General features: G+C 41.7%; 5 protein-coding genes across 8 annotated transcripts; 2 read left to right on the plus strand and 3 right to left on the minus strand.

Moving 5' to 3' along the window:
• Positions 1-517: 517 nt before the first annotated feature.
• Positions 518-3,447, minus strand: eif3g (eukaryotic translation initiation factor 3, subunit G; the record flags this gene model as incomplete). Of its 3 annotated transcripts, none has more annotated exons than XM_084571567.1 (10): positions 3,336-3,447; positions 3,207-3,253; positions 2,499-2,587; positions 2,131-2,190; positions 1,929-2,033; positions 1,404-1,599; positions 1,188-1,304; positions 967-1,103; positions 699-805; positions 518-616 (listed from the first exon to the last, which is right to left on the minus strand). In XM_084571567.1, exons 1-10 carry the CDS (start codon positions 3,356-3,358, stop codon positions 601-603), a joined length of 897 nt encoding a protein of 298 aa, XP_084427693.1. In that variant the 5' UTR covers positions 3,359-3,447. The 3 variants fall into 3 exon arrangements, with proteins under 3 accessions (XP_084427693.1, XP_084427694.1, XP_084427695.1); XM_084571568.1 differs by having other exon boundaries at positions 1,194-1,304; positions 3,336-3,446; XM_084571569.1 differs by lacking the exon at positions 518-616 and having other exon boundaries at positions 695-805; positions 1,194-1,304; positions 3,336-3,446.
• Positions 3,448-5,175: 1,728 nt separating this feature from the next.
• On the minus strand, positions 5,176-7,700 carry p2ry11 (purinergic receptor P2Y11). Its single transcript, XM_084569878.1, has 2 exons — positions 7,066-7,700; positions 5,176-6,890 (listed from the first exon to the last, which is right to left on the minus strand). The coding sequence occupies exon 2, from the start codon at positions 6,832-6,834 to the stop codon at positions 5,908-5,910; it is 927 nt and encodes a 308-aa protein (XP_084426004.1). The 5' UTR covers positions 6,835-6,890; positions 7,066-7,700; the 3' UTR covers positions 5,176-5,907.
• A 507-nt stretch (positions 7,701-8,207) lies between these two features.
• Positions 8,208-12,220, minus strand: ppan (peter pan homolog). The gene is made up of 12 exons (XM_084570886.1): positions 12,009-12,220; positions 11,542-11,712; positions 11,203-11,304; positions 11,074-11,124; positions 10,712-10,882; positions 10,434-10,510; positions 10,021-10,128; positions 9,793-9,916; positions 9,630-9,708; positions 9,302-9,431; positions 9,055-9,209; positions 8,208-8,965 (listed from the first exon to the last, which is right to left on the minus strand). Exons 1-12 carry the CDS (start codon positions 12,021-12,023, stop codon positions 8,544-8,546), a joined length of 1,605 nt encoding a protein of 534 aa, XP_084427012.1. The 5' UTR covers positions 12,024-12,220; the 3' UTR covers positions 8,208-8,543.
• A 2,262-nt stretch (positions 12,221-14,482) lies between these two features.
• On the plus strand, positions 14,483-18,138 carry LOC311506394 (angiopoietin-related protein 2-like). Its single transcript, XM_084570343.1, has 7 exons — positions 14,483-14,625; positions 15,094-15,575; positions 15,681-15,818; positions 15,904-16,111; positions 17,087-17,280; positions 17,467-17,737; positions 17,826-18,138. Exons 1-7 carry the CDS (start codon positions 14,562-14,564, stop codon positions 18,008-18,010), a joined length of 1,542 nt encoding a protein of 513 aa, XP_084426469.1. The 5' UTR covers positions 14,483-14,561; the 3' UTR covers positions 18,011-18,138.
• Positions 18,139-18,571: 433 nt separating this feature from the next.
• LOC311506426 (vascular cell adhesion protein 1-like) lies at positions 18,572-25,774 on the plus strand. 2 transcript variants are annotated; one of them, XM_084570377.1, is made up of 12 exons: positions 18,572-18,656; positions 19,280-19,561; positions 19,654-19,965; positions 21,280-21,570; positions 21,664-21,978; positions 22,104-22,409; positions 22,536-22,781; positions 23,059-23,379; positions 23,472-23,711; positions 23,831-24,052; positions 24,179-24,445; positions 24,799-25,774. In XM_084570377.1, the coding sequence occupies exons 1-12, from the start codon at positions 18,605-18,607 to the stop codon at positions 24,966-24,968; spliced, it is 3,024 nt and encodes a 1,007-aa protein (XP_084426503.1). In that variant the 5' UTR covers positions 18,572-18,604; the 3' UTR covers positions 24,969-25,774. The 2 variants fall into 2 exon arrangements, with proteins under 2 accessions (XP_084426503.1, XP_084426502.1); XM_084570376.1 differs by lacking the exon at positions 24,799-25,774 and having other exon boundaries at positions 24,179-24,683.
• Positions 25,775-26,031: the final 257 nt, after the last annotated feature.

Consider the following 26,031-nt stretch of genomic DNA (forward strand, 5'->3'; position numbering starts at 1 on the left):
ATCAATGCAAACTAAAGTTGCAAAGAACTGTCTTAGAGGAACCTTATCATAGGTTCATTCATTCAACTTCTGTAACCGCTTGATCCTGTGAAGGGTTGCGGGGTCTGCTGGAGCCAATCCCAGCTGTCATCGGGCGAGAGGCGGGGTACACCCTGGACAGGTCGCCAGTCTATTGCAGACAACCATTCACACTCACGGCCAATTTAGAATCACAAACACACAGGGAGAACATGCAAACTCCACACAGAAAGGCCCAGTCGGCCCATGGATTCAAAACCTTCTTGCTGTGAGGCATCAGTGCTAACCACCTCGCCACTGTGCCGCTCTTATCATCTTGTGGAGGGTTAATGAGACAAACTACACAGGACTATGGTCTCCATCTATGCCAATATAAAAGCCTTTATAATTGCAAACGACGTGACCTATCTACTGATAGTTGATTTACATTTGTATATTGACAGTAAAATTAAAGTGAATGCTATACTCAAGTTCATTCAAATCAAACCAAGACAAGGAATTGCGACAATTTTCTTTATTTCACAGCCATATTTTACCACATTAAAATCTGGCATCTTCCTGGTATGTATTTTGTTGAATTCCTCAGTTGTTTGAAGGTCTGCAAGGAGAGAAAAATTAGGTTGGCAACAAATAAAACAAAACGCATGCTGCTCAGCTGATAATATCCACAATTAACTTACTTGGCCCATTCAACATTGAGAATAAGATGATCATATCCAAATCCTGACACTCCAGCAATGGCTCTGGCTGCATCCTCCCGACGGTGGAAACTGATGAAGGCAAATCCCTGCAAGTAAAAAAAGTAAGTAGTTGATAGATGAGAAACACTAACATGATTCTTGGTAGTGGCATCTTGTGTGAGTCTTAAAACTGAAGTTTACAATCTGCATGCTGAAATGTCTACTTCAAAAACTCTTTTCTCTGGGTCTCTGCCAGATGATCACTGACCTTAGACTGCCCTGTGTTCTTGTCCTTGGCCAGGTATATTCTTGAGATGGAGCCAAAAGGTCTGAAGAGCTCCTGCAAGTCAGTCTCACGGGTGTCCTCCGACAGATTGGTCACACGAATGGTGGCGTTGTCATCAGCTGTCAGGTGCGCACACACACGCATACACCGTTAATACCAAGCAATGCTGCTGCTAAATAGATTGAGCAGGTAAGCCAACTTACACCCACCTCTGCGGTTAGGCTGCATGGACTCCCCTCTTCGCGTGCCTCCGTCCCTCAAGCTTGGGGGCACGTACTTTCCAGTCTTGCTCTGTGCAGGCTGTGCAGGCTCCGGTTCCGCTAGTGAAAGAGAGGAAGAGCGGGCCACGTTAGGAACAACTAACCACGGCAGATCATCTGTTTAACACCAGAGGAGTGTGCACAGTGAGCAGATGGTACCAGAGCCAGCAGGCTTGTCCTTGTCGCCAGTGGAAAGCCCAAGCTGTTCAGCCAGCTCCTTCTGCATGGGACCCAGGGTGTCCTTGTATGGACAGCGGGTTGTCCAATGGTCGCCTTTGCAGATACGACAAGACACAATCTTCTGTCCTTTCAATTTGTTCATGGGATCCTCATCCTGGTCTTGAGCGTTCAAGTCCTGAAAAGAGCAAGATAAGGTACACAAGTTCAATACCACAGTTAAGAGAAGATAATCCTTTCATTTGTCCACAGTGAGGAAATTTACAATGTTGCAGCAGCATAAAGTTTTAAGGACAGTGCACACAAGAGAAAAGCAGACATTAAATAAATGCAACTGTATGTATGTGGTCTACTGGCTGCAGGTTTGGTTGTACAGTCTCACAGCAACAGGAAGAAAGCACCTACAGTAACGCTTTCACACACCGCAGGTGCTGCATTCAGCTGGTGAAGGTGATGCCCGCAGTAGTCATAGTGGTGTGGGAAATTGTGCAGCGTGAAAATTCTCACCTCTTTGCTGGAGATGAAAGTCATGAAAACATCATCGCTGACTGTGGTGGTTGCAACATTAGGACCCGGTGCATCAAACTCAGAGTTGCCAAACTTCTTCCAGTTCTGAAAGGAGCACGAAAACACAATGCGTCACCTGAATTAATCCAGCTTCGTTTGAGACAAGAGCGCAGTTTTAACTCGACTCAATGTACACACAAACCTTTCTTCTGGCAACAGCTTTTGAGGCTTTCCTCGTCTCAATCTTGAAGGTCCGCACAATCTGGCAGGCAAAAATCCAGCAAATTCAGAAATCAGTTGTAGACAGCACCGTAACACAAACAGTCTAATCACAGCTCTCAGTGGGCGATGATGCTGTGGCCTTGATAATAGCGGTTAACACTAATTAACCTCACAAGTGACAGGTGACATGCACACCAATGATGACTAAAATTGCTGCGATTTAAGCCACATGAATGTAAATGAATGAAGATTTTTTTTTTTTTAATAATATATACTGATAGAATCATGCACAAACCATCAGTAAACCAATTGAACTAATGCACCATATACCATTTAAACTTGAATTACCTTGAATTTCTTTCCATCATCATCTATTTTATACTCCGTGATTGTTTTGATATTTCCCTTGATGGTTTCCTTGGGGGATGGCAGTGTGCCTGTCAAAAACAACCAAAAAAACACCACCACCACAAAGTTTAGTCAGTATGTCTTATTTGTATGGGCTCTGTAACCGCTACTTTCACAGTTACCTTTTCATTTCTATGCCAGCTTGTGATGGGAAGTCCCAAAAGTTTTCATCTCACAGTAACATATGAATTAGTACGGGAATTCCACCCACATGGCAACGTACATGTATTATGTATACATGCATAAACATTGCCTATATATTTTTTTTTTCTTAATTTGAGACATAAGAGTTTATCACATACATTTTCTTGGTGTCTCTCTACCGCTAGTGACATTGTGCTAACGTAGCATGCTAACCGTTAGCCACCAACAGACACTGCCGCATACGTCAGTGTCTGCAAGCCGCGGCATATGTCAGTAACGCATTTAATAAACCGTACGTCCGTGTCAGTCACTGAAACATGTAACTGCTGATTTTAAAATAGCAACGTGTTCAAAACATTATTGGATAAAAAACTGTAAATCGAGTATTGCGCCCGACAACCACGTGGAGGTGGAAGTCTCCGAGTCGGCCTCTTTTAGCCGGGCTACAGTCTACATTACAGGAGCTGGGCTAGCATTAGCTCAAGATGCTAACAAGCGCTTTACCTTCATCGCCTTCCTCTTCGACTTGGTCTGCCCAGCTGGGCTTGGAGCTGGAAGAGAGAATCAATATTAGGACATTTAAAGACATCCAGGGGACAGTATAAGTTAGTATGGCGTTTTAACAACACTCACTCGTCGTATTCAATCGACGGCATCTTCTCAGCTAGTGTAGTTTCAGGACTGAGAGCCACTGCTAGCCTAGCTGCGCCGCCTCTTCTTTCACTTCCGGAGCTGTAACTTCACAATAAAAGCAGGACGCTCCAACCGCGTACTTCACATTAAGAGTCTCGCTTTATACCGTAGACACAAGGAACATTGCTGCCCATCTGCAGTTTGCTAATCCTCACAAGTCACAAGACTATTGGGAAAATGTTTTATGAATAATTAAAAGAAGTAGAATAAGTAGAAGTAGAATTATTTGGTTTAAATGAGAAGCTCATGTGTGGAGACTAAACAACACCGCATATTCCAGCATCTGTCCATGAAACCTGGGGGTGGTAATGTCTTTGTATGGGCCTGCATCTGGACGAGGGCAGCTTGCCATCATTGATGGAGCAATAAATTCTGAATTACACCAGCAAATTCTAGAAGAAAATGTCAGGACATCTGTCAGTGAGCTAAATCTTAAGAGAAACTGAACCGTGCAGCAAGACAACGAGCCCAAGCACACGAGTTGTTCTACAAAAGAATATTAAATTAATGTATTGGAATGTCAAAGAGTTCTGTATTAAGGAATGGACTAAAATTCCTCCCAGTCGCTGTAGACAACAGATCAGGAGTTATCAGAGACGTTTACAAGCAATTTCCCTTGTGGATGAATAAAGTTTATCTAAGTCTAAGTCTAAGTCTAAGTTTAGTTGCTGTTATTGCTGCACAAAAGGGTCACACCCGATACTGAAAATATGGTTTCCTTTACTTTTGCATCTGACAGATATGTATGGTATAAATGTTTAATTTTCTTGATAACCAAACACTCATTTTGTTTGATAGGGTTCTCTTTATCTCTTTAATTTAACTTGCAACACTGATCTCTTCCTGATATTTTTCTGTTAAGTAAGTCGTTTTTTAAATTTTTTTTATTTGATCATACGTCATACGCAAACACACACACACACACACAATTCAAGTAGTTAAAGATGAAACCTTTTCTGCTGCACAAAGTAACACACGGCTGCTCAGGTCCACACAAATTATTTGGAGAGCACAAGTCAACATTGCCCTTTTAAAAACACCACTTCTGCTGAAACAACTGTGTAGCCGATTGTCAACCTAAGTGATGACATTTAAACTTAGTTCAGTTTTGTCTCATTAAATATGTAAATGAATGTGCAAGTTACAGACAAATCTAAACAACGAGGGCATTTCTGCAATGAAGCAACATGCTTGTGAGTACACACCAACTATGGTGACATGGACTGTGCGTCATAATTAAAACAGTGTCTGGGGATACTGAACAACAGTTCTCCAGTCCAGCATTTGTTCCTGATATGAGTAAAAGAGGAAGTTCATCAGAACATTCTAGTAACTGAGACATTTTTTATTGCAGCTGATTATATTATCAAGTTAACAATACAGGAACAGGCAACAGACAATACAAAGTCAAGACCATAGTTGACTTGTTGAGTATTTCAGTATAAAAATACACTGCCTGACCTAAAAAAAAAAAGTCACCACCAAAACAAAAACACTCTAATATGCATTAGCTTTGGTTACAGCACGTAGTCCTGTGGTATTGTTTCGATAAGCTTCTGCAATGTCACAAGATTTATTTCCATCCAGTGTTGCATTCATTTTTCACCAAGATCTTGTATTGATGATGGAAGAGTCTGACCACTGCGCAAAGCCTTCTCCAGCACATCCCAAAGATTCTCAATGGGGTTCAGGTCTGGTCTCTGAATGAATCCTGGCATTGTCCTGGTATTGTCATTTTGGAATATGCCCATGAAGGGGAAGAAAAATCCATTGATGGAATAACCTGGTCATTCAGTATATTCAGGTAGTCAGCTGACCTCATTCTTTGGGCACATAATGTTGCTGAACCTAGACCTGAGCAACTGCAGCAACCCCTGATCATAGCACTGCCCCCACAGGCTTGTACAGTAGGCACTAGGCATGATGGGTGCATCACTTCATCTGCCTCTCTTCTTACCCTGATGCCCCCATCACTCTGGAACAGGGTAAATCTGGACTCATCAGACCACATGACCTTCTTCCATTCTCCAGAGTCCAATCTTTATGCTCCCTAGCAAACTGAAACCTTTTTCCCGGTTAGCCTCACTGATTAGTGGTTTTCTTAAGGCTACACAGCTGTTCAGTCACATTTCTCGAAGACAGTGGTTCCCCACTATCCTTCCAGTTTTTAATAATGCGTTGGACAGTTCTTAACCCAGTTTTAGTAGTTTCTGCAATCTCCTTAGATGTTTTCTCTGCTTGATGCATGCCAATGATTTGATCCTTCTCAAACACATTTTCCACGACCACAGGATGTGTCTTTCGACATGGCTGCTAAAGAAATGAGAAGCTACTCATTGCATCAGTTGGTTTTAAATAACATGTTGCCAGCTGAGAGATAATCACCCATGCAGTAATTATCCAATAGGGGGCTCGTACCTTTTGGCTTAGTGAAATCCAGGTGGTGACTTTTTTTTTCTGGCTAGGCAGTGTATAAGGATGTACTTTACACAAACGCTACCAAGCAGCAGATCTACTTTCTCACCGTCCCCATGATATTGTCCTCTGTGCTCTTACCACAGCATGCTACTCTTATGCTGTCAAACACAGCCATGTAAAGAACAGGATGAATACACATGTTCAAAGTGGCCAGTCCCTTTGACACTTGGTACATGTTGTACATGCCACAGAACTTGTTGCTGGGATTCTTCAGTCTATGATATAAGTGATAGAGCTGTGAGAAATGATAAGGTACAAAGGAAACGGCATACAGCACAAGCACTGATATGACTAACAGGGCCACTTTGCGTTTTTCAAGTGTGGTAACACTGACATTTTTCCACACCACCCAAATGACCGCACAATAAGAAGCAAAAGTTACCAAAAAGGGAACAAGACACCCAAACACAGCAAGAAACAGTTTGTAAGTGAAGTGATCTTGTTCATGATTCTGGTCACAGAAGGACACACACAGAGTCTGGTTTATATGTTGACAAACAGAGGCAAATTTAAACACGGGGCAGGAAATGACTCCTACAACAATCCAGACGATGACACTGACGACCTTGGCGTGGGCAGGCTCTACATAGGAGCGGGTGAAGAAGGGAAAAACGATGGCCACGCATCGGTTCACGCTTATCGCCATGATGAAGAAGATGCTCACGTATAAGTTGCAGGTGAAAAGGAACCTCTCGATTTTGCACACGGCGTCGCCAAAGATCCAGTGTTTTCCGAGCAAGTAGTAGACGATCAGGAGAGGCAGGGTCAGGACATACAGCAGGTCACTGATGGCCAGGTTACAGGACAGGACAACACCGGTGTGCCAGTCCCTTCTCTCTTTGGTCACCAGCAGCCACAGAGCAAACAGGTTCCCCGCGAGGGCCACAACGAACTCGACCCCATACACAACAGGTAGGAAGTGTATTTGAAACGTCTCACAATGGGAAAAGTTGCTCTCCATCTCGCTTTTCAGCTTTTACTTAGGGAGATTAAACAGATTCAGAGTTCGTACTGAACCTGTAAATAAAAGTATGTTTCATTAACGCTATCATTTGAATAAAAAAAGCATTGTTATTACTGAATAGCCTGAACAATGCAGTGTATAAAATACTTTAAAATATTACATGAAGTAGTTGTAACTAAGATTTTATTTGATAATGAAAGAAAGAAGAAAATTAGCATATTTACTTACCAAATGTGCGGTGCGCTCTAGTGTGAATTTCCTCGGAAAGAAAATGTGAGACACTTCACAACTAAAAATGTGATGGAAGTCGAGGACTCGCGCACATGTAATCACTTCCTCAAACCCTCCGTTGCCCTTTCGCAATTTGAAGAAGGAAAACTGTGATGACTGCGTATGTTTGCAAAACGCAGGAATAAGTAGCCCGGTGTTATTTATCTGTCAGAGAACGCATTAATGAAGAGCAGGATTAGTCAACTGAATTTAACTTTCTCAGAGAACCCTTAAAGACTTCACACCCCCAAACCCCCCCAAAACTGAGCAGTGACGGTTATCATCACAAGACTGTTAAGACAGCTTCCTCTCACAAGCAACGCTACGAGATCACTATCATTTAGATTTGCAGCGATCTGGAACTTCTTTAATTCTGGACATTTTATTGCAGCTAGGCTCATTTACATTATCTTTAAGGATTAATTAGGAAATACCACACTTAAGGGTTTCTTGTATTTATTTTTTTTATTTTTTTATGCCTTGATCCTGGAGAAAGTCATTCTGCTCTGCACAAACTTAAACCGCAGCCTTCTTATCAGTAGTCTGACACTTACCAAGCACCAGAACGTTTATCTCATGTGCATCAGGAACAGCTAGAATTAGTGCTTATACACTGATATTAGATTAGATAGATTCAACTTTGTCATTACACATGTACAGAGCAACGAAATGCAGTTTAGCATCTAACCAGAAGTGCAATAGGCAGTAAGTGCACGTGGCATAAATATTCTGTATATAAATATATATATATATATATACAGAAATCAGTCAACATCTGCAATTCTGAATGCAATTCGTGTAAATTCTACATATTGCCTGTTTTGTTCCTCTATGCAAATTAACAGACACTGCAACTACTCATATCTTTATTCTTCAGGCGTGTCCTCAACCTTTCCGGCTTTAAACCATTTCCCCCCTCACACTTTTTTTTGCACTATCAGAAAGATTGCTGGTTATTTTCAGTTTGTCTTTATATAAAGTCCCCTAATAAACCTCATCAAAAGAGAATCATACCTACGGGCTGCTCTAGTCCAAAGGCCTATCTGAATTATTTTATTGACCTTAGAAAACAGAACAAAAACAAATGAAAATATGACACATTTGGATCTCAGTTATTTACTGGATTTAGCAAGAACATGTTTGCATAATAATTACAGAGAGAGAACAAACAAAGAATCTCAGATGGATTATGTAATAAACACATTTGTAGAACAGATTGATGGAAAATATCAGGCATCTCTGGTCCGGATGATGACAATAAGGCAAGAACGTGGTCAGACTAGTCCAACAGTTATATTTTAATAAACAGTCCCACAAACAACAGCTTCTTACTCATGTATTCACTGGCTGAAAAAGTGTGAGCAACTGAATATTTGCTGCCATCTGCTGTTTCAGCTCAGTACTACACCCAAAGTTCAGAGCACAAGAAGACCGTTTCAGCCTTTTCCTTTCCTCTGTGTGAAGCCTCTCTTTGTCCCTGCACCTTTCTTCTTGAAGCCTGACTTGTCTTTCTGACCTTTAGATCTGAAATTGTCCTTATTTTTCTTGCCGTCAAATTTCCTTTTCGCGCCAAATTTATTTCCCCTGTCTCCCGTTTTCTTTGCTCCGAACGCCTTCCCTGCAGGTTTCATTCTCTTTCCAAATGGCGTCTCCTCATCCCTGGATTTCTTCCATCCTTTTCTCTGTTGTTCTTTTCCTCTTTTGTCTCTGTGCTGTCCTCCTGGACCCTTTCTCGCTGCTTTATTATGCGTGCCATTCCATGACGATTTACCAGGGGATGGTTTCCTCTTATTGGCAGGTCCGTGAGACTTCTCTGAGTGCTGTAAGCGCGGCCTCTTTTTGGCAGTGGGGAACATATCTGCCCCAAAAGGAAAAAAAGTCTTGATTAATGCTGAATTCAAAAACACTTAGGAGCCAAGTGCTTACATTATATTACGTATTACTCACCTTCATCCGGCTCCTCTCCCACAGCCTGCCTGTAGTACTCAACCTCATCATCAGATTCAACAACAACCCGATCGTCCTCCATCCCTGGATCCTCCACCTCGCTGTCATCTTCATCTTCAGCTCGTTTCCTCTTAATGCCTTCCAGACTCTTTTTCCTTTGAAGAGCAGAGAAAAAAAATTTACACCCTAACGAAAAAAAAAAAAATCAATCAAACAAAATGATCAAATTATTTTAAGGCCGTATTACTTGTGCTCTTCCCGTTTCTCGTTCTTCTGAGCAATGTTCTGGTCCTGCTTTTTTCGCCGTTTCTCCTTCTCCTTTAGCTGGGCCTCCTTCCTTTTCAGGATCTCCTGTATTTCTTCCTCCGTCTTGGAGACTGCAAAGACGGCATATAACAAAATCTCCATTGGAAAAACAGCTTGTGCCAGGTGCCCATAAAACCTAGTAAGGTCTAGATGCATCAGTAAGCGTTTACTTATAGAGTATATCATAGAATTCATACTGTATTTGTCATCATTTACATCTGAATATTTCCCACTGAGGAAGTATTTCATTAGAAAAGGCATGTACTTACTCGTAGAGTGATATAGGACATTCCCGTCGCCCATTCCTTCTTGAATCTTCAACAGTTGGAGCGTCATTCGAGGACCAATCTAAGGGCAAAAAACTGAACACTCAGCTGCCATCCAAGCATTACTCATTAAAATACTCATTTCACTTAGAGTGTGGACACATACCTCAGTCAAACGGACAGCACTCTGCTGGGACGCCATGTTGCCTCTTCCGGAGTAGACTTGCGGCAGTTCAGTTATGTTGTGCTCCCCATCTTGTTCGGCTTCACTTTCTGAAAGGTTTGCTCCCCTGACAATGTTTAGAGAGCACAACATTTTTAATCAGATAATGTACATCACAGACTGGACAACAGCTGGCTGTTAAGGTAGATTATACCTTCACAAGAACCTTACTTCATCAGCAGCTCACTAATGTCCTCCAGCTTGCTCATATTGGGGAACTTCTCCTGCATGAGCTTCTTGACTCCGCGGCTCATGCCCACAGGGACCACCTTCAGGCTGCTGCAGGTTGAGGACACAATCACTGGTCAGTGTGACATTTAATCAGGAACAAATGTGACCGTGCTTTGCTGGGGCCCATCAGTGCGTTTACTTTGGACGTACATCACCAAACAATCAAGTCATAGTCTGTCATCATCTGAGCCCGACAATCATTTAATAAAATCTTTTACTAAACATTAAATCTATTCTGCTTCTAATTTGAACTAATGCAATACATCTACAAACAGGAAGCATCACTTTTGTTTATAAGCCAATCATTGAGAAAATAATCAGTTTAATGTTTATAAGAAATTATATTTACTTACTAATGTCGAAATTGAATTTCCTGTGTCTCCGGGTTGTAACTGAACAGCACACACCTCTTTATGTTGTTGAGGCTAACCTGAAAAAAACAAAATCATAACTTGGAGTTCTATTGAGAAATTAAGCGCACACAATGCTAAATAAGCAGTTGATGGAGAAATCAGAAAGCGTTTACTTTTGACAATCTTCACATTAAGTCAGAAGACTATACTTTCATCATGCCAACAAAGTTTGTTAACCTCAACCATGGCGGTGACAAAGTTTTTCTGGCAAAGCTTACCTTGTGGACATTTATGGAAGGGAACATGTTTTGGAACATGGTGGACATGAGTTTGACGTGCATTCCCTCCACACCAAAGTTACTGAGGATGAGCAGTGGATGATGTGTGAACTGCTGCTCATGCATCCTGTGCTTCTTCAAAGATGAAACCACGTCTTTGATGAGAGAATACTGAAAGAAAAGTTATATCGACCTTACAAAACTGGAGGATTTATTAAGGGGTAAAACTGACAATTAGTCATTTGGGCGCATCAGTGCGTTTACTTTGAAAAACATCACTTTACAATCACATTTTTAAAAGAATCATCATGTGAACCCATCATTTTATTAATCAAATGTTTTATTCACGAGCTGGTGTTTACCTTGAGGACTTTGAAATGAAGCATGGGACCTTTGGGGAGTCGAGCAAGTCTCTGCAAGGAGAAGAGACGTGTTAGACCGATAACGTTAACATGGCCAACCTCTGAATATCATTTAGTGTATGCTCTCACCATGTTGATACTGCTGGGTGTTTTGCTGAAGATCATGAAGTGCGTCACTCCCAGTGGTCCTGCTATTGCCACGAAGTCTTTAAGCACATTCTTCTTTCTAACCTGGTTATTAAAAAAAATAAATACATGTACACAGTCATTATACAATAATTATAGTCTGATACATAGCTCAGCAAACAGCTGGAAAAAAAGCACGTGTTCATCTGCACTTGTGAAGTTGTCTACAGCAACAAGAAGCTAAGACTTCAAAACTCTCCCCAAAATAAAGCAACGTGTTTTTTTTTATTACACATTTTTTATAGTGCAAACAGCTGTTGAAGCTTTCTCGTACGGACGCACCTTCAGGGACTCCGCGGTGTAGGGCTCCATAACTCGCCGCACGTCCACGATGAGATCCCCCACGTTTTTTCCAACCTGGCCCCGATGAAACACGAAGGAGTGGGGCACAGCTCCATAGGTCTCTTCGGCCACATGATTGGCTAAGGATCGGGATTTCTTCTGGTTCTTGGTCTGATGAGCACAATGTCCACACATTAATCATCCTGGTAAAATGTTTAGGTGGCACGAATTCCTGAGTGACCCTGTAACCAAGTTAACTTCGAGACAGTGCTAGCTAGCACTAAGGTACCTCACCACGGAGCTAAGCTAACTAACTAACTAACGCCATGTCACACACGATAACCACACCGCAGCCACACATTTGTCATATTTTCACAAACGAACGATTAAATCCCATCTTCAACACCTGCGTTTAAGTTCACATCAGCTAACGCTTCAGCTAACCCGCTAGCACAGACAGTACGTACCTTTGATTTCCCCATTATTCAGCTCGATGTACCGCTGGCGAATATAGTCAACAACCTCACAATAGTTGTTGCTACACTATGTTTAAGCCACCAACCATGCGCTCACTCATTATGTCGGCAAAACTCAAACAATGGCAGCTCTAAAATATCAACTTCGAAGTCAACGCGACACCATCCACATGGCTGTACCACTGTGTGTCACGTTATAATATGTCCGTGGTTTTCATGTCTGTGACTGGTGTGTTACACACTAATGTGTCCGTACTCTCGTGAGGGAGAGAGAGAGAAAATTTAGATTGGAAAATCTAAAACGAATTTAGATTCGGATTAGTTACTCTGTTCCGTTGTTTTAAATAAACAATGCCCGTCACGTTAAGCGCAATAGACTGTTTCAAATAACACGTTTGCGGAGAAACGTTTGACTGACTCCCGCCCACATTACAGCACAGTAAGGAGCGGTAAAGCGCCAGTGCCGCCCGCCATGAAGCGAAAGAAGTTGGCGAATTATATTGTTGCAGTTCATTATTGTGGCCACTGGAGGGCAGAAAAGAAACGCGACTCCACCATGAACAATAGCCATCACTCTCTACATAATGTCCATATCTCTCTCTCTCTCAGGGCAGTTTCTAGCTTTGTGGGGGCCCTAAGCGAGATGCTGTTTGGGGGCCCCTAGTTTGTCAAACTACGATGAAGAGATTCCTAACCCTTAGATGGATTCAAGGAGTTTTATTGTCATTACACACATGTTGGTACATGAGGTGGAACGAAATTAGTTATCCTGGTCCCGGTGCAAGCCAAAGCAGAAACAGTAAGAGTATAAAAATAGAATACAATTAGCTAACTGAGTATAAAAATAAGCAAGTAAGTAAAATAAATATAGAAAGTGACAATTGTGCACTACTGGAGTCAATTAAAACAAAACAACACTAAAAATAATGCTGATTTAACATCACAGTCACTTAGCAGCATAACGCCTGATATACTTAATCAAAGTAATAATAACAGTTTATGTGTTTATGTGATGGTCCTGGGGCTTCCGAAGAGCCCTCTGGCTCAACCTCTGGAGCTCCAAAATATTTTAGAATTGCTCATGCAAAGACAAGGTTCTTTAGGTTATCAAGCAAAATAGATCAGTAGCACATATTCCTGTTTTGTAACTGCAGTTATGTTGCTGTAATACAGAAAATTAAAATGAATCTGTTTATATATTAAACATTGTGATGTACAGCGTACCCAATTACAAAGGTGTCACTTTTAAGAGTTTTCTGCATTAATTCACACACAGGATTAGTGAAAGAAATAAAACTAAGATGAATAATCCACTGACACAGTAGTCTAAAATAAACACAATGCCTCATATTTATAAATCACTTAAAAGACAAATCTTTGAAATATTTATTTAAATTATAAAACAGTAGCACACTTCTAATTAGAGGCCTATAAAATACACACTAAACTTCAAAATGAATCCTAAGTAATGTTAAAATAATGTTAAGTGTCAAATATCTGAGAGACCACTGACACTGACACTGACAGAGCACTGGATCAACTTAAGATGCTCATGAAAACAACCAACCACAGATACATTTTACACTGAATGCAGTCGTTTTGCACAGACTCCAGTAGTGCACAATTGTCCCTAAGCATTCGCCTAGTTCACAAGAAACGGCTCTGCTCTTTCTCTCTCTCTCTCTCGCTGCCACCATTTATGTGAACCTTGGCAGTTTTAGGTGTGGTTTTTGAAGAGTCACACTTCAACCTCCTGAGAGCTAACTAAAGAGCAACTATGAGAATAGTGTCAGTGTGGTCATCTAAGGTTTTGGCCCTGTACACAGGCCTTGGTAACCCAAAAACAGCCCTCCACAGTGTAATGTAGCACGAAACTCCAGTGTCAACACAACGCACTAGCAGCTGAAATAGCATTTGAAGGTTCATCAGCGCGCTATTTTTTTTTCCTTTTTTATTATTTAAACTCTTTCTGTTATCTGATGGCACAATCTGTTTCCACCTCGACTATGAACTGGGTGTGACCATCAGTGCAGATAAATAGACTCATCAAACAGCCACAGCGACTCATAGTTTATTTTGTCACCATCGTTTCTAACAACACTAGTTTTACTGCTGCTGTCACTTAGATTAAAAAAGTTCCGAGTGCCTGCACCAAATCAGCGCCAGATGTAAAATTAAATCCCTTGAATTGAAGACACGACAGAGTCTTGTGGCATAGAGGCGATATGGTTGAAAACAGAGGGAGGAGACGTCCCAGATTCCTGCACCGAGCCCCCATCTAAACAACAAGTACTGGGGGGGCGGCGGCATTAGGTCAGTTTGTAATTAGCTGTCTCCTTCTTTAGAGGTCTTGAGACAGAAACTCCGGAGCTGAATTAGACTAGTTAAACTTTGCTGCCGTTCTGTTTCGTCTTGAGATTTATTTTTGACCCATATTTCTCTGCCTCTACCTTCAGTTCACCATTTACAGAGGACCACATGCAGCAGTCCATTTATGTGACTCTTCATAATCTTTGAACATGTGATTTTTTTATTTTTTTTTGCATGCTAGGAGTTGCTGCAACGCACTGGAGCAAAAAAAGGCCTCCAAAACTATTTTCAGTCGCAAGTAAGTAATGGTCTTATATTTTCACCACTTTTTAAGAGTAAACTGAAATGTTTTTCGCCAAAATAAAAAGTTAAATCAGTTCAATCATGTGTACCAGAATAAAACTGTTTTAAGAAGTATTTAGTTTGACATGCGGACAACTTCTAGTGGTATCTGTAAAGTATTTCAGTGAGAAAGTTGTACATTTCTGAGTCAGATGTCAGCGTTGGCCTGTTTGTACTGTTTATGGTGTTGACCATGGTTGTTGTGGCTGGATGTGTGGGTATAGCTATTCTGTTGACCATGACATGGAAGTGTGTTGATTCTGGTTGGTTTGTGTTGACCGTTGCTCCTTCACTGTTGACCTGCTAAGTTTAGGCCAGGGGGCCAACATCTGGTGAACAGTCAAGATCCAGAGGAATTCCTTGAATACACTGTGTCCGAAATCTTTCTGAATGATTTCTCTACATGCCTCCTCCTTCACTACAGGGTCTGATAAGAAGTTGAACAGATTCATGGAGAAGACGCTGACAATAGGTCTGACTCTTTTCCTGACCCTTTGTGTGGAAATACCAGAAGCTGGAGGACGGAAGGATGGCGAAAGCAAACGTTCATCGCGTTCTTCAGACATAAAAGCAGGGCGTTGCTCCTACACCTTCATTGTTCCACAACAAAAGCTCACGGGGGCGCTGTGTTTGAACACACTGCCAGCTTCTACCAACCAGTCTGAGGTGGCAGCGCTGCGAGCGGAGCTCAAACGGCAGCAGGAGCAGATGGAGAAGCTCCAGGTCCAACTGGAGCAGGAGGGAGCCCTTGCCACGGAGGTGAGAATCTTGAGAAAAGAAAGTAGCAGCATGAATTCACGCATTGCCCAGCTCTACGCCCAGCTGCTACAGGAAGTCATACACAAGAAAGACCAAGCTCTGGAGCAGCAAAGGGTGGAGAACCTCTTGCTTAATGCTACAACACAGGTAAGCAGAGAACTGCTATCCAGCTATTAGTGCGATCCCTGTCTTGTGTTGATCATTATCCAACTCATCATTATGTCTGCCGTGGGCCGGGGGACAACATCCCAGGCTTTGCAGGTGTCCAGTAATTACAGGGAGCTGGAGAAGAAATATGGAGCCCTCACCTCAATGATGAGCTCCCAGAACCAGTTTATTGCCCGTCTGGAGAAGCAGTGCCAGTGCAGGGACTCCACACAGTCCACTCTGGTATGAAACAAACTGACTGAAATATAGAAATACACTGGGTTTGTAAACAGGGCTAAGAATGGTGTGTTGTTTTTGTGTTAAACAGGTGACGACCGAACCACCAAAGAGCCAGCCTAATGTGCATCCTAATTACAGCTCAGAGGCCATTGAAATGACCAATGATGTTCAAAGGGACCAAAGTGCTCCTCCTCTGCAGGAAGCAAAAAGAGGGGGGGTTCATTCCCTCCCCACCACTACCACCAGCCCTCCTACAGGCCCCGCCTTCATTAGCTTCCCTGTCACAAAAACCCCAGGTACATCCATGTAAAACACGCCTCATGGCAGCCGCAGATATCTCCCAAACCTGTATATATTAGTGTGTCAGTCTTCTGCCAGAGTTATTTAACTGCTTAGATAAGCAGCAGAGGCTGATGGAGTCAGTGAACTGCTGGTCCTGTCTCTCTGGGAAGGCCTAAACACTGTCAGAAAACAGCCAGCAGCTTTTATCAGAGAGCCGAGGGCTTCATAATGAAGATGTACTGGTAGAAGTTTAAATGGCACTTCTGGTGTACACTTGCACAACTGGAATGTTTAAAATGACAAAACAGAGGACCAGAGCAGTCCCCTCAAGAAATCAGCAGAACAAAAGTGACTCCAGCGTGCGTGTGACTCAACACTTCTTTAATTTCAAAAGAAAGAGGGCACATTTCCCCATCCTGTCTGTGAGAACATGCTCGCCACATCAGACCATTAGGCGTTATCTCTCAGTGTGGGAGATTTTCCTCTGTGTGTACATTTTCTATACAATTATCACTCATCACTAATCCCACATGCCACACTTATCACTGTGACATGAGACACTGAACATGTGCCGGAGAGGAAATTCTTAAGTAGCTCGCAGATAAAGCTGCAATTTCTTGTTGTTAAAACTGAATTTTAAAACCCTCTGGGCGCAGGAGTCTTTTGAGCTTTAGAAAATGCCAGTACTTATTTAGAGTCTGTGTAAAAGCACTGCATTTAACTATTTTTTACAAAAACATGACAATTCACAGATTCAAAAGATCCTTTCTATCTCAGTTCTACTTATAAAATGTGTTGCTTCTATTGTCCATTGGCAGCAATGAAGGATTTCAAACTGAGACATTAGCAACAATTACTATTGTTAAATGTTCATATTATTACTTAATAGTGTTGAATTCAATATCTTAAATTTTATAATATTACAAAATACAGTATCTGTAAATCTCTTTTCTAACCCTGGCTTGGTTGCACATTCTCCTACGACCCAGGGCCATGGCGGGACTGCCAGCATGTGCTGGAATCAGGTGAGACCACCAGCGGGATCTACCTGCTTCGCCCGCAGAGTGCCAACCGTCTCCTGCAGGCGTGGTGTGAGCAGAGTCAGGCTCAGGGAGGATGGACTGTCATCCAGAGGAGACAGGATGGATCCGTCAACTTCTTCAGGACTTGGGAGCAGTACAAGGTGATTTCATGCACCTTTAAAGTCTGGGAAGCTGAACACATTCAGTAGCTCTTATTATTTATTAATATTGATGGTTAATATTAGGGAGAGACTGTGTATTTACTAATTTGATGACCTATTCAGCATGTCTGAAAGTAGATGAACTTATGCAAATGAAGATTAAACCTGTGTATTGTTGTGTGACAGCAAGGCTTTGGGAACCTTGATGGAGAGTACTGGCTCGGCCTGGAACACCTCTACTGGCTCACTAAACAGGCTCCGTATAAGCTGCGGGTGGCCCTGGAGGACTGGCAAGGTCGGCAGGTGTTTGCTGAGTATGACAGCTTCCACCTGGAACCAGAGAGCGACTGGTACAGACTGCGGTTAGGACAATACCACGGCAGCGCAGGGGACTCCCTCTCGTGGCACAACAACAAGGCCTTCACCACTTTGGATCGAGACAAGGATAGCTACACAGGTCTGCTCCTCCTCCGCTCCTGTTTGACACCTCTCCATCGTATTTTCTATAATAAATAGCAGTTATATTTGTTTTTCTGTTGGGTCAGGTAACTGTGCTCATTACCAGAAAGGAGGCTGGTGGTATCACATGTGTGCCCACTCCAATCTGAATGGCGTGTGGTATCGGGGTGGACACTACCGAAGCCGCTATCAGGATGGGGTCTACTGGGCAGAGTTCCACGGAGGCTCCTACTCCCTCAAACGAGTTTCCATGATGATCAAACCCACATAAAGGTGTTGCACTATGGACCTGTGAGACAGAACGTAATGTGGATGATCCTCAGACATATCTAGAGGCAACCAAACGATTTCAACCCTTCACTGGGTCTTATTACTAAAATAAGTGTTTGGAAATGTGACATGAGGATGAATCACTGAATGATGAACAAGGTGCACTACATTGACAAACGAGACAAGTCTGCATGGCAATTACCTGACTAGTTTGGACGTTTTCCATGTTGCATTGTGCTTTTCAATAAAATCCTGTGCAATCAGCTTCTTTGTGGCAGTTTTGAAAACACGTTCTGCATGACACAGAGAATTATTCTAAAAACAGAAGGGAAGTTTTCTATTGGGGGTTGCTCAACCCTGCGTTTCCGTTTGAAATAGCGTGGTTTTGTATTTCCGTTTCCTGTCCCACAGGGCGTTGAATTTCGCTTCACCTTCCTTTATTCCACCCATGCTCGTGTAACTGTCAGCAGCATTTCATCATCACTGGGGCCAGCGTTGAGCAACTATTCATCTTATCCAGGTCTTGAAGGTGGACGGCCTCTGGTCCATCCTGCAACAACATCACCTCCTCCCGCCTCCTGCATGCTCCCCCAGCATGCTGCTGCTCAGGATGTTGTGTCTCCTCATGCTCATGTTTTTACTACGTGGTGAGTGATGCTTTACAAATAGCACTGTGTGGATCTTACTTGTCAGATGAAAATTTATTCAGTGATTTGTGATAAAACCTAAAACGGCAATACTGGGATAACAATACTTTGTAGAATAATTACCTTCTAGTGAGGTTCTGGTAGAGAGAATATAAAGAAAGATAAAACTTCCTGTGCGTAGAACGGGTGTGGTGATGGATTTTTACGTGAATTAAACTAAGCATTAAAATGTAGCAGAGCATCTATTATCGTGTCTCAGCACAGCATATGAATAATTAAACACTTTATGATAATTTTTAAATATAGAATGTGAAATGAATATTCAATCAGAATTTTGCATAACTTTCCGTCAGCATTTCTCTACTTTCCCGGGCCTCTCTTTGTGGTTTTTTTTTTAACATCAAATATCACACTATAAGCCATGGTTATTTAAAACTGGCATTTCCTGAATAAATAAATTAATATGAAATAGTGCAAGTTACTCCTATTATTTAAGGCGTGTATTTTACTGAGCAGTAGCAAAGTTCGTGCGAAGAACTCAAGGGTGTGTCATTCAGTTGTGACCACCAGAGGGCAGCAAGGTCTACTTTTAAAGCAGGAACACGTTGCTTACCTGTCCACAGACGCAGACAGCGTGTGCCCTATAGAGCCAAACCCTCTCAGCGTGCACCCCGATGTGGCTGTAGAAGAATATGGAGGTCAACTTCATGTAAACTGCACCAGCGACAACGAGGAGTATAAGGACACAATCTGGAAAGTTGAAAAAGAAGGTGTTCTGACGGAAGACGAGAAAAAGCTTCCCTCACTGGATTTGTCACTGACAGGCTGGAATATGAATGTAGAGTGCATGATAAAAATAAATGATACTCATGAATGCAGCAAAGACGTTAACCTCACCATTTACAGTAAGTATAACTTTTGTTTACATTTTATGTACGGTGGAAAGAATGATCAAAAACAATATGTAACTAACTTTTATTTAATTTTATTTTAACAGAGAACCCAGAAGTTGTCCTTTCTATCATTGATGTACAGGCTTTGGGTGAAGAGAAACTGTATGAACTGCAGTGTGATGTCCTCAATGTTGCTCCTGTTCAGTATCTCACAGTGAGGTGGTACACAAACAATGAACTCAGCAAGACGGACTCTTTCAGCGACACGACCAGAACACCAGTGAATGAGTCTCGCACTCTGAACCTCACAGTCAGAAGAGAAGATAATGTAGTCGAGGTTAGATGTGAGGCCCAGCTGGGTCTTGAGTCACACGGACACCAACTTCCTGCTATTTCTCAAACCGTTTCTGCACACTGTGAGTAAACATTTTTCTTCTTCTTTTTTTTTTTTTTCCAGATTCAAATTTCAGTTTAAAGAAATTAGCACTTTTAGCCCAGGGATCCAAGCATTAGAATGATATTATCCATTAGATTTCCTCTGGTTAAATGATAGTTTGCTTTCATTGGATAGTGGTCAAGTGTATGTGAGGAGATCAGACATCTGTCAGTGAACCCTCCTATTACTGAAAACTTAATGAACATGAGAGTGTTTTGATAGAAGCGATGTGCACCTAGGGTGGCCATTTCCACAATGCCAAAAAGGAGGACACTTTGCAGCATTTAGTGAGGAAAGAAAAATACATACACATACAACATAAACATACAACTCTAGTGTACTCCCCACGACAATACAATTTTGTACATGATAACGATGGTATCATGATACAGTGATTCTGAAATAGTCTGTTCATGACAAGACAATTTATCTATGATATATCATGATGTGTAACAGAGGAAAAAGTACTCCTGAGAAGGTGAAAAGTATTTGTTCACAGTATTTGTATTTATTCAATACATCTGTCTTGCAAAGTGCAGTGCCACAGAGCAGAACATTATGGCCTTAAATTTGCAAATTAAATTTACATAAAAATAAATAAATAAATGCAAAAAAAATATACATTCCAGTTCTTAATAAGCATATAGTACTTTTTATGTAAACAACAAAAGACGGTAAGAAGAAAAAACACCATGTAACGGGTGAATATTGAACTGAAAATTCCACAGTGTATTCCACAGGGATTCAGTCATTTGGGGACACGTCTGCAGTGTATTTGTGTTTATGTGTATGTGTATGTGCAGCTGCAGTCCACCTGTATTTTAACGGATTTAAGAATGGTCAAAAGAGCACAAATTTGTCACAAACCTGTGCTCTATTGACCATTCGGCATTAAATAAGGTTCGTCTTTTCGGCATGTTAACGTTCAGCTAACGAGATGAGTAACACAGCTAGCCCATGGGAACAGGGGGCGGCTTGTTTACATTTTCAACCAATGAGAAATCAGAGAATTGAGTGACACCGCTTTTAGCCAATCATTATTAACTAATCTTTTTTTTTTTAACCGAAAGTTTTTAAACTTACACCATTGGACGATATGCAGCGTTGCGTTCAGGTGCAACTCCAAAAAGGAGGACAAATAAGCGTCCGGCTTGAGGCTGCGCCGGACGCCGGACAAGGCATTTAAATTCCGGACTGTCCGGCCTAAATCCGGACGTATGGCCACCCTATGTGCACCACCAGAGGGCAGCAAAGAGTAAAATCCAGTAGAAACATGTTGTTTGTCTATCTTCAGATGCAAATCGTACATGTGGTACAGATGTCAACCCTCTCACCGTGGAACCTGCTGTGATTATAGCAGCATATGGAGAGAAAGTTGTTGTAAATTGTACCAGCGACAATGAGGAGCATGAGGGCATATTCTGGAGAGTTGGAAACAAAGACTTACCAGTGGAAGAGGATGAATCATTTGCCTCACTCACTTCGTCACTGACAGACTGGAATATGAAGGCAGAGTGCGTAATACAATACAAAATACAACGTGACACTCATGAATGCAGCAAAGAAGTTGAAATTAATGTTTACAGTAAGTGTGACTTTGTATATTTATATACATTGGAAAAGAATGATCAAAACCAACTTGTAACTAACTAACTTGTATTTAATTTTATTTTAACAGAGAACCCAGAAGTTGTCCTTTCTATCATTAATGTACATGCTTTGGGGGAAGAGACACTGTATGAACTGCAGTGTGATGTCCTCAATGTTGCTCCTGTTCAGTATCTCACAGTGAGGTGGTACACAAACAATGAACTCAACAAGACGGAATCTTTCAGCGACACGACCAGAACACCAGTGAATGAGTCTCGCACTCTGAACCTCACAGTCAGAAGAGAAGATAATGTAGTCGAGGTTAGATGTGAGGCTCAGCTGGATTTTAGGCAAAATGAAAGTTTACCTGCTGTTTCTGAAACCCACAATGTTTCTGCACACTGTGAGTAAAAATCCCATTGTTTCCAGACTAAGACCATTTTGTACAGTTAAATATTAAATAACTGTAGTTATCCATCTTGTCATGTATGTAATTTAATGAAAACAATGCCCTTTTGCCTCCTCCAGATGCTCCTGAACTCAAGGTAAAAAATGATACTGAGGACATATATGCACTTGAGGGCACCGATGTCTCACTGAACTGTGAAGCTGAGGGAAACCCTCCTCCTGTCTTTCACTGGACCGGTGATGAGCTCAATGTGTCAGTGGACGCAGACATACTCAATATTACTCAAGTAAATGCCGGTTCAGTCTACATCTGCACAGCTACAAATTATCTTGGAAACAAAACTAAGCATTTCCATATTCATGGAACAAACAAGAAAATAGAAGCAACCTCTGCATCTGCTCCCATTCCTAAAGCAGCAGAAACAGGTACTGGTACAGACTTTTTTACTTTTATATCTGAGTTGATTATTTTTTGGATTCTGCTGATGACGTATTTGATACTGTGCACTAAAAAAAAGTATATATAAATATATGTTTGCTTGTGAATGGCAGGTTGCCCGGTGACACTGACTCCCCCTGAAGTTGTGGTGAGATTTGGAGATCCAGTTTCAGTCAACTGCAGCGCATCAGATGTTGATGGACTAGGCTGGGAGTCCACGGTTGGAGGCATAGGTTTAGAAACTGTAACCTTCATGCCGTGGACTGTTGAAAAACTGCAAACTTGGAACGTACAATCCTCCTGCTATGCTAGTTTGGATGAGAGACAGTGTCAAAAATATCTAAACATCACTGTATATCGTGAGTACAAGTCTACAGATTGCATTGCATCATCTTCTGTCCTACAGTGTTGTTTGATATGGGAACATAATGATGCCAGTTGCTAACAGAAACGTTTCACAGTTTATACATAAAATATGATGGCGTACAACATCATATCCTATCTTATTAATAGCACAGATACAATTTTTTTTATGTGGAAAATGCTACATCCTTACCAATAAATATATTTATAAATAAAGTATGTACTCTTCTAGTATTTTGGTTACAAGGTTATTTTGCACTGCTTTATTAACAGAGACTCCAGACACTGTGTCCATCCGGGATGGTGGTCCGATGCTGGAAGGCACACAGTACCAGCTGCAATGCGGCATCAACAATGTGGCTCCTGTACAGAAGCTCAAAGTGAAGTGGTACCGAGCTGGTGAAATTCTGTTTGAAGACACATTCAGCGACACCACGTTGACTCCAGTCAATGTTACTTCTAACTTGACTATCATTCCTACCAAAGAAGACAATGGAGCACTTTTTAGATGTCATGCTGAGCTGCACCTTGGACCCAATGGACCAGAGTTTCCCCCAGTTACAACCTCTGAGCCATACGCCGCTGTTGTGTACTGTAAGATTTCCCCCCACACATTTATTATTTTCCAAATCTGTCAAACACCTCTGGAGATACCAGTTTTTGATTATTTTGATATTCATTTGCAGATAAGCCGATTATCAAAGACTGTCCAGGGCACCACAGTGTTGTAGAACGTAAGTACAGTTTGGATATGTTGCGCTGTGACGCTGATGGAAACCCTCCACCCACAATTAAGTGGTACTATGAGGATAAGGAAGTGATGGATTCATCTGCGCTTCTCAGCCGGACGGACTCAGGAAACTACAGGGCTGAATTTGAAAACAGAATGGGCAGTAACAGCGTCCAGGTTGATATCACGGTAGAATGTGAGTGCATCACACCTGGCTCAGTGTGTATTTCAGGACAAACTATTTTCAAATGCACTTTCTTTTCTTTTGCCATCATTTCTCTGAAGACTATTTTGATACAATTTTCACATTCACAGACGGCCCCTCTTTCACCTGCAATGAGAGCTATGATGTTGAAGTGAATGGTAAGCTCCAGTGTGAACCAGAAGGAATACCTACACCCAGGCTCACCTGGTTTAAAGATGAAAAGGAGATTGTCCCCCCACAGCCCTGGACAAAGCAACATAGTGGAGAATACTCAATTAAAGCATCCAACAAACATGGAGAAGCCAACCACAGGCTATATGTCAATATTTTGTGTAAGTTTTTAATCTTTAGAATTACAGAAATAAGCTTTTTAAACTTTTGTTCTATTGATTGTAAATGTAGGTCAATCAATATTTTTTTTTTCTCAAATCACACTTATTTATTTATTTTTTGCACAGATCCCCCTGAGTTCAAGGAGGTTCAAGGAGATCCCTTCATGGAATTCATCCAGGGTGAAAATGTGACACTAAATTGCAGCGCTGAGGGCAACCCTCCCCCTAAGATCCAATGGAGCCACACTTCTTCAGGAAATTCAGAGCCTACTGCGTGGCGCCAGAATACCATTACGATCACAGGAGCCACGTCTACCAGTAGTGGTGTTTACATCTGTGTTGCCATGAATAAATTTGGGAATGTGACAAGATCTGTCACACTGATGATGAAAGGTAACACCATTGGAAACCGTAGAGCAGTAACTGATGCTGATGTTGCTACACAGGTTACACACCAAGTATTGAGAAGTACTTTATTGTCATACAGGTACAGAGCCAAGGAAATACAGTTAGCTTCTAACCAGAAATGCAAAGAAAATATTAGTTACATAAAGTGCAGGTTTGTACAGAGGAATGTAGACAGTATGCACATGGCTGACAGTGAGAGTAGTGTCTAAAGAGATTATATATATAGTATACTGAAATTCAGAATGTGCATTGTTGACTGTTTGAATAGATTATATGTAATATACAGAATACGTCTGTGTAATCTTTTGATACTGATTACTCTATTGCTTGATTTGCAGGTACACCTGATTTTACCTATGCAATCATTTGTGCGCTGATAATTGCAGTGATCATCATCATCGTGGCCGTGATCGTTTACCGCAATTGGAAGAAAAAACAGGGACTATACATTTTTGTCAGTAATGGAGACGTCCCCATGACCACCGTGATGACTGGGGAAACGTCTTAGGGTCATTCAGCATGTCCTGCCTGAAATGAAGATGTAATAGGATATTCATTCATGCATTCCATTCAAGGTCGCCAGTCTATCACAGGGCTAACAGTTTCAGTTTGTAATTACATATCCAATTAATCGTTCATCCAATCTGTAAATATATATACATGTGTGAAATAGTGTTGTAGTTTTTTACTGGTGTAAATGATCAAGCAAAGTTACACCTATATTAGAATACTATGTTTCTATTTGCAAGGTACTTTGATATTTTTCTCTTTTTTTCTCCACATTTTAAAAGCCCATGTCTGCACTTTAATCCTCTTGAAATACTGTATTTGTACATGTACATTTTGTACAGGCCTAAAATACTATAGTCATTGTATGACACCGCTGCAGATAATGAACCATTCATTCATTCATCTTCTGTACCCACTTATTCCTGTTAAGGGTCACGGGGGTCTGCTGGAGCCTATCCCAGCTGTCATCAGAGGCAGGGGTACACCCTGGACAGGTCGCCAGTCTATCACAGGGCCAACACAGAGAGACAGACAACCATTCACACACACACGCACACCTACGGCCAATTTAGAATCACCAATTAACCTAATGAGCATGTCTTTGGACAGTGGGAGGAAGCCGGAGTACCCGGAGAGAACCCACGCAGACACAGGGAGAACACGCAAACTCCACACAGAAAGGCCCATGGATTCGAACCGGGGACCTTCTCGCTGTGAAGCATCAGTGCTAACCACCTCTCCACTGTGCCGCCTAGATAATAGATAGATAGATAGATAGACGACTTTATTGATCCCTTTGGGAGGTTCCCGCAGGGAAATTGACAATGAACCAGAAAAAAACAAATAAACAGAAGCAGGTGACTGCTGATTTTGAAACTGGAAAGGGCATTGCATCCTTTTTTCATGCTTCCCTTCATCATGAGTAATCTTGAAACAGGGAGCGCATGGACCAATCATTGTGTCTCAGCATCATATGAGGAAGACAATGTGTGATGAGTGATGATGAACACAGAATCACCATTGTTTAATGTCTTGCTCGAGGACACTTCAACAGGGAGGTG

Source organism: Chelon labrosus, assembly GCF_963514085.1.
Source record: "Chelon labrosus genome assembly, chromosome: 21".
NCBI lineage: Eukaryota > Metazoa > Chordata > Actinopteri > Mugiliformes > Mugilidae > Chelon > Chelon labrosus.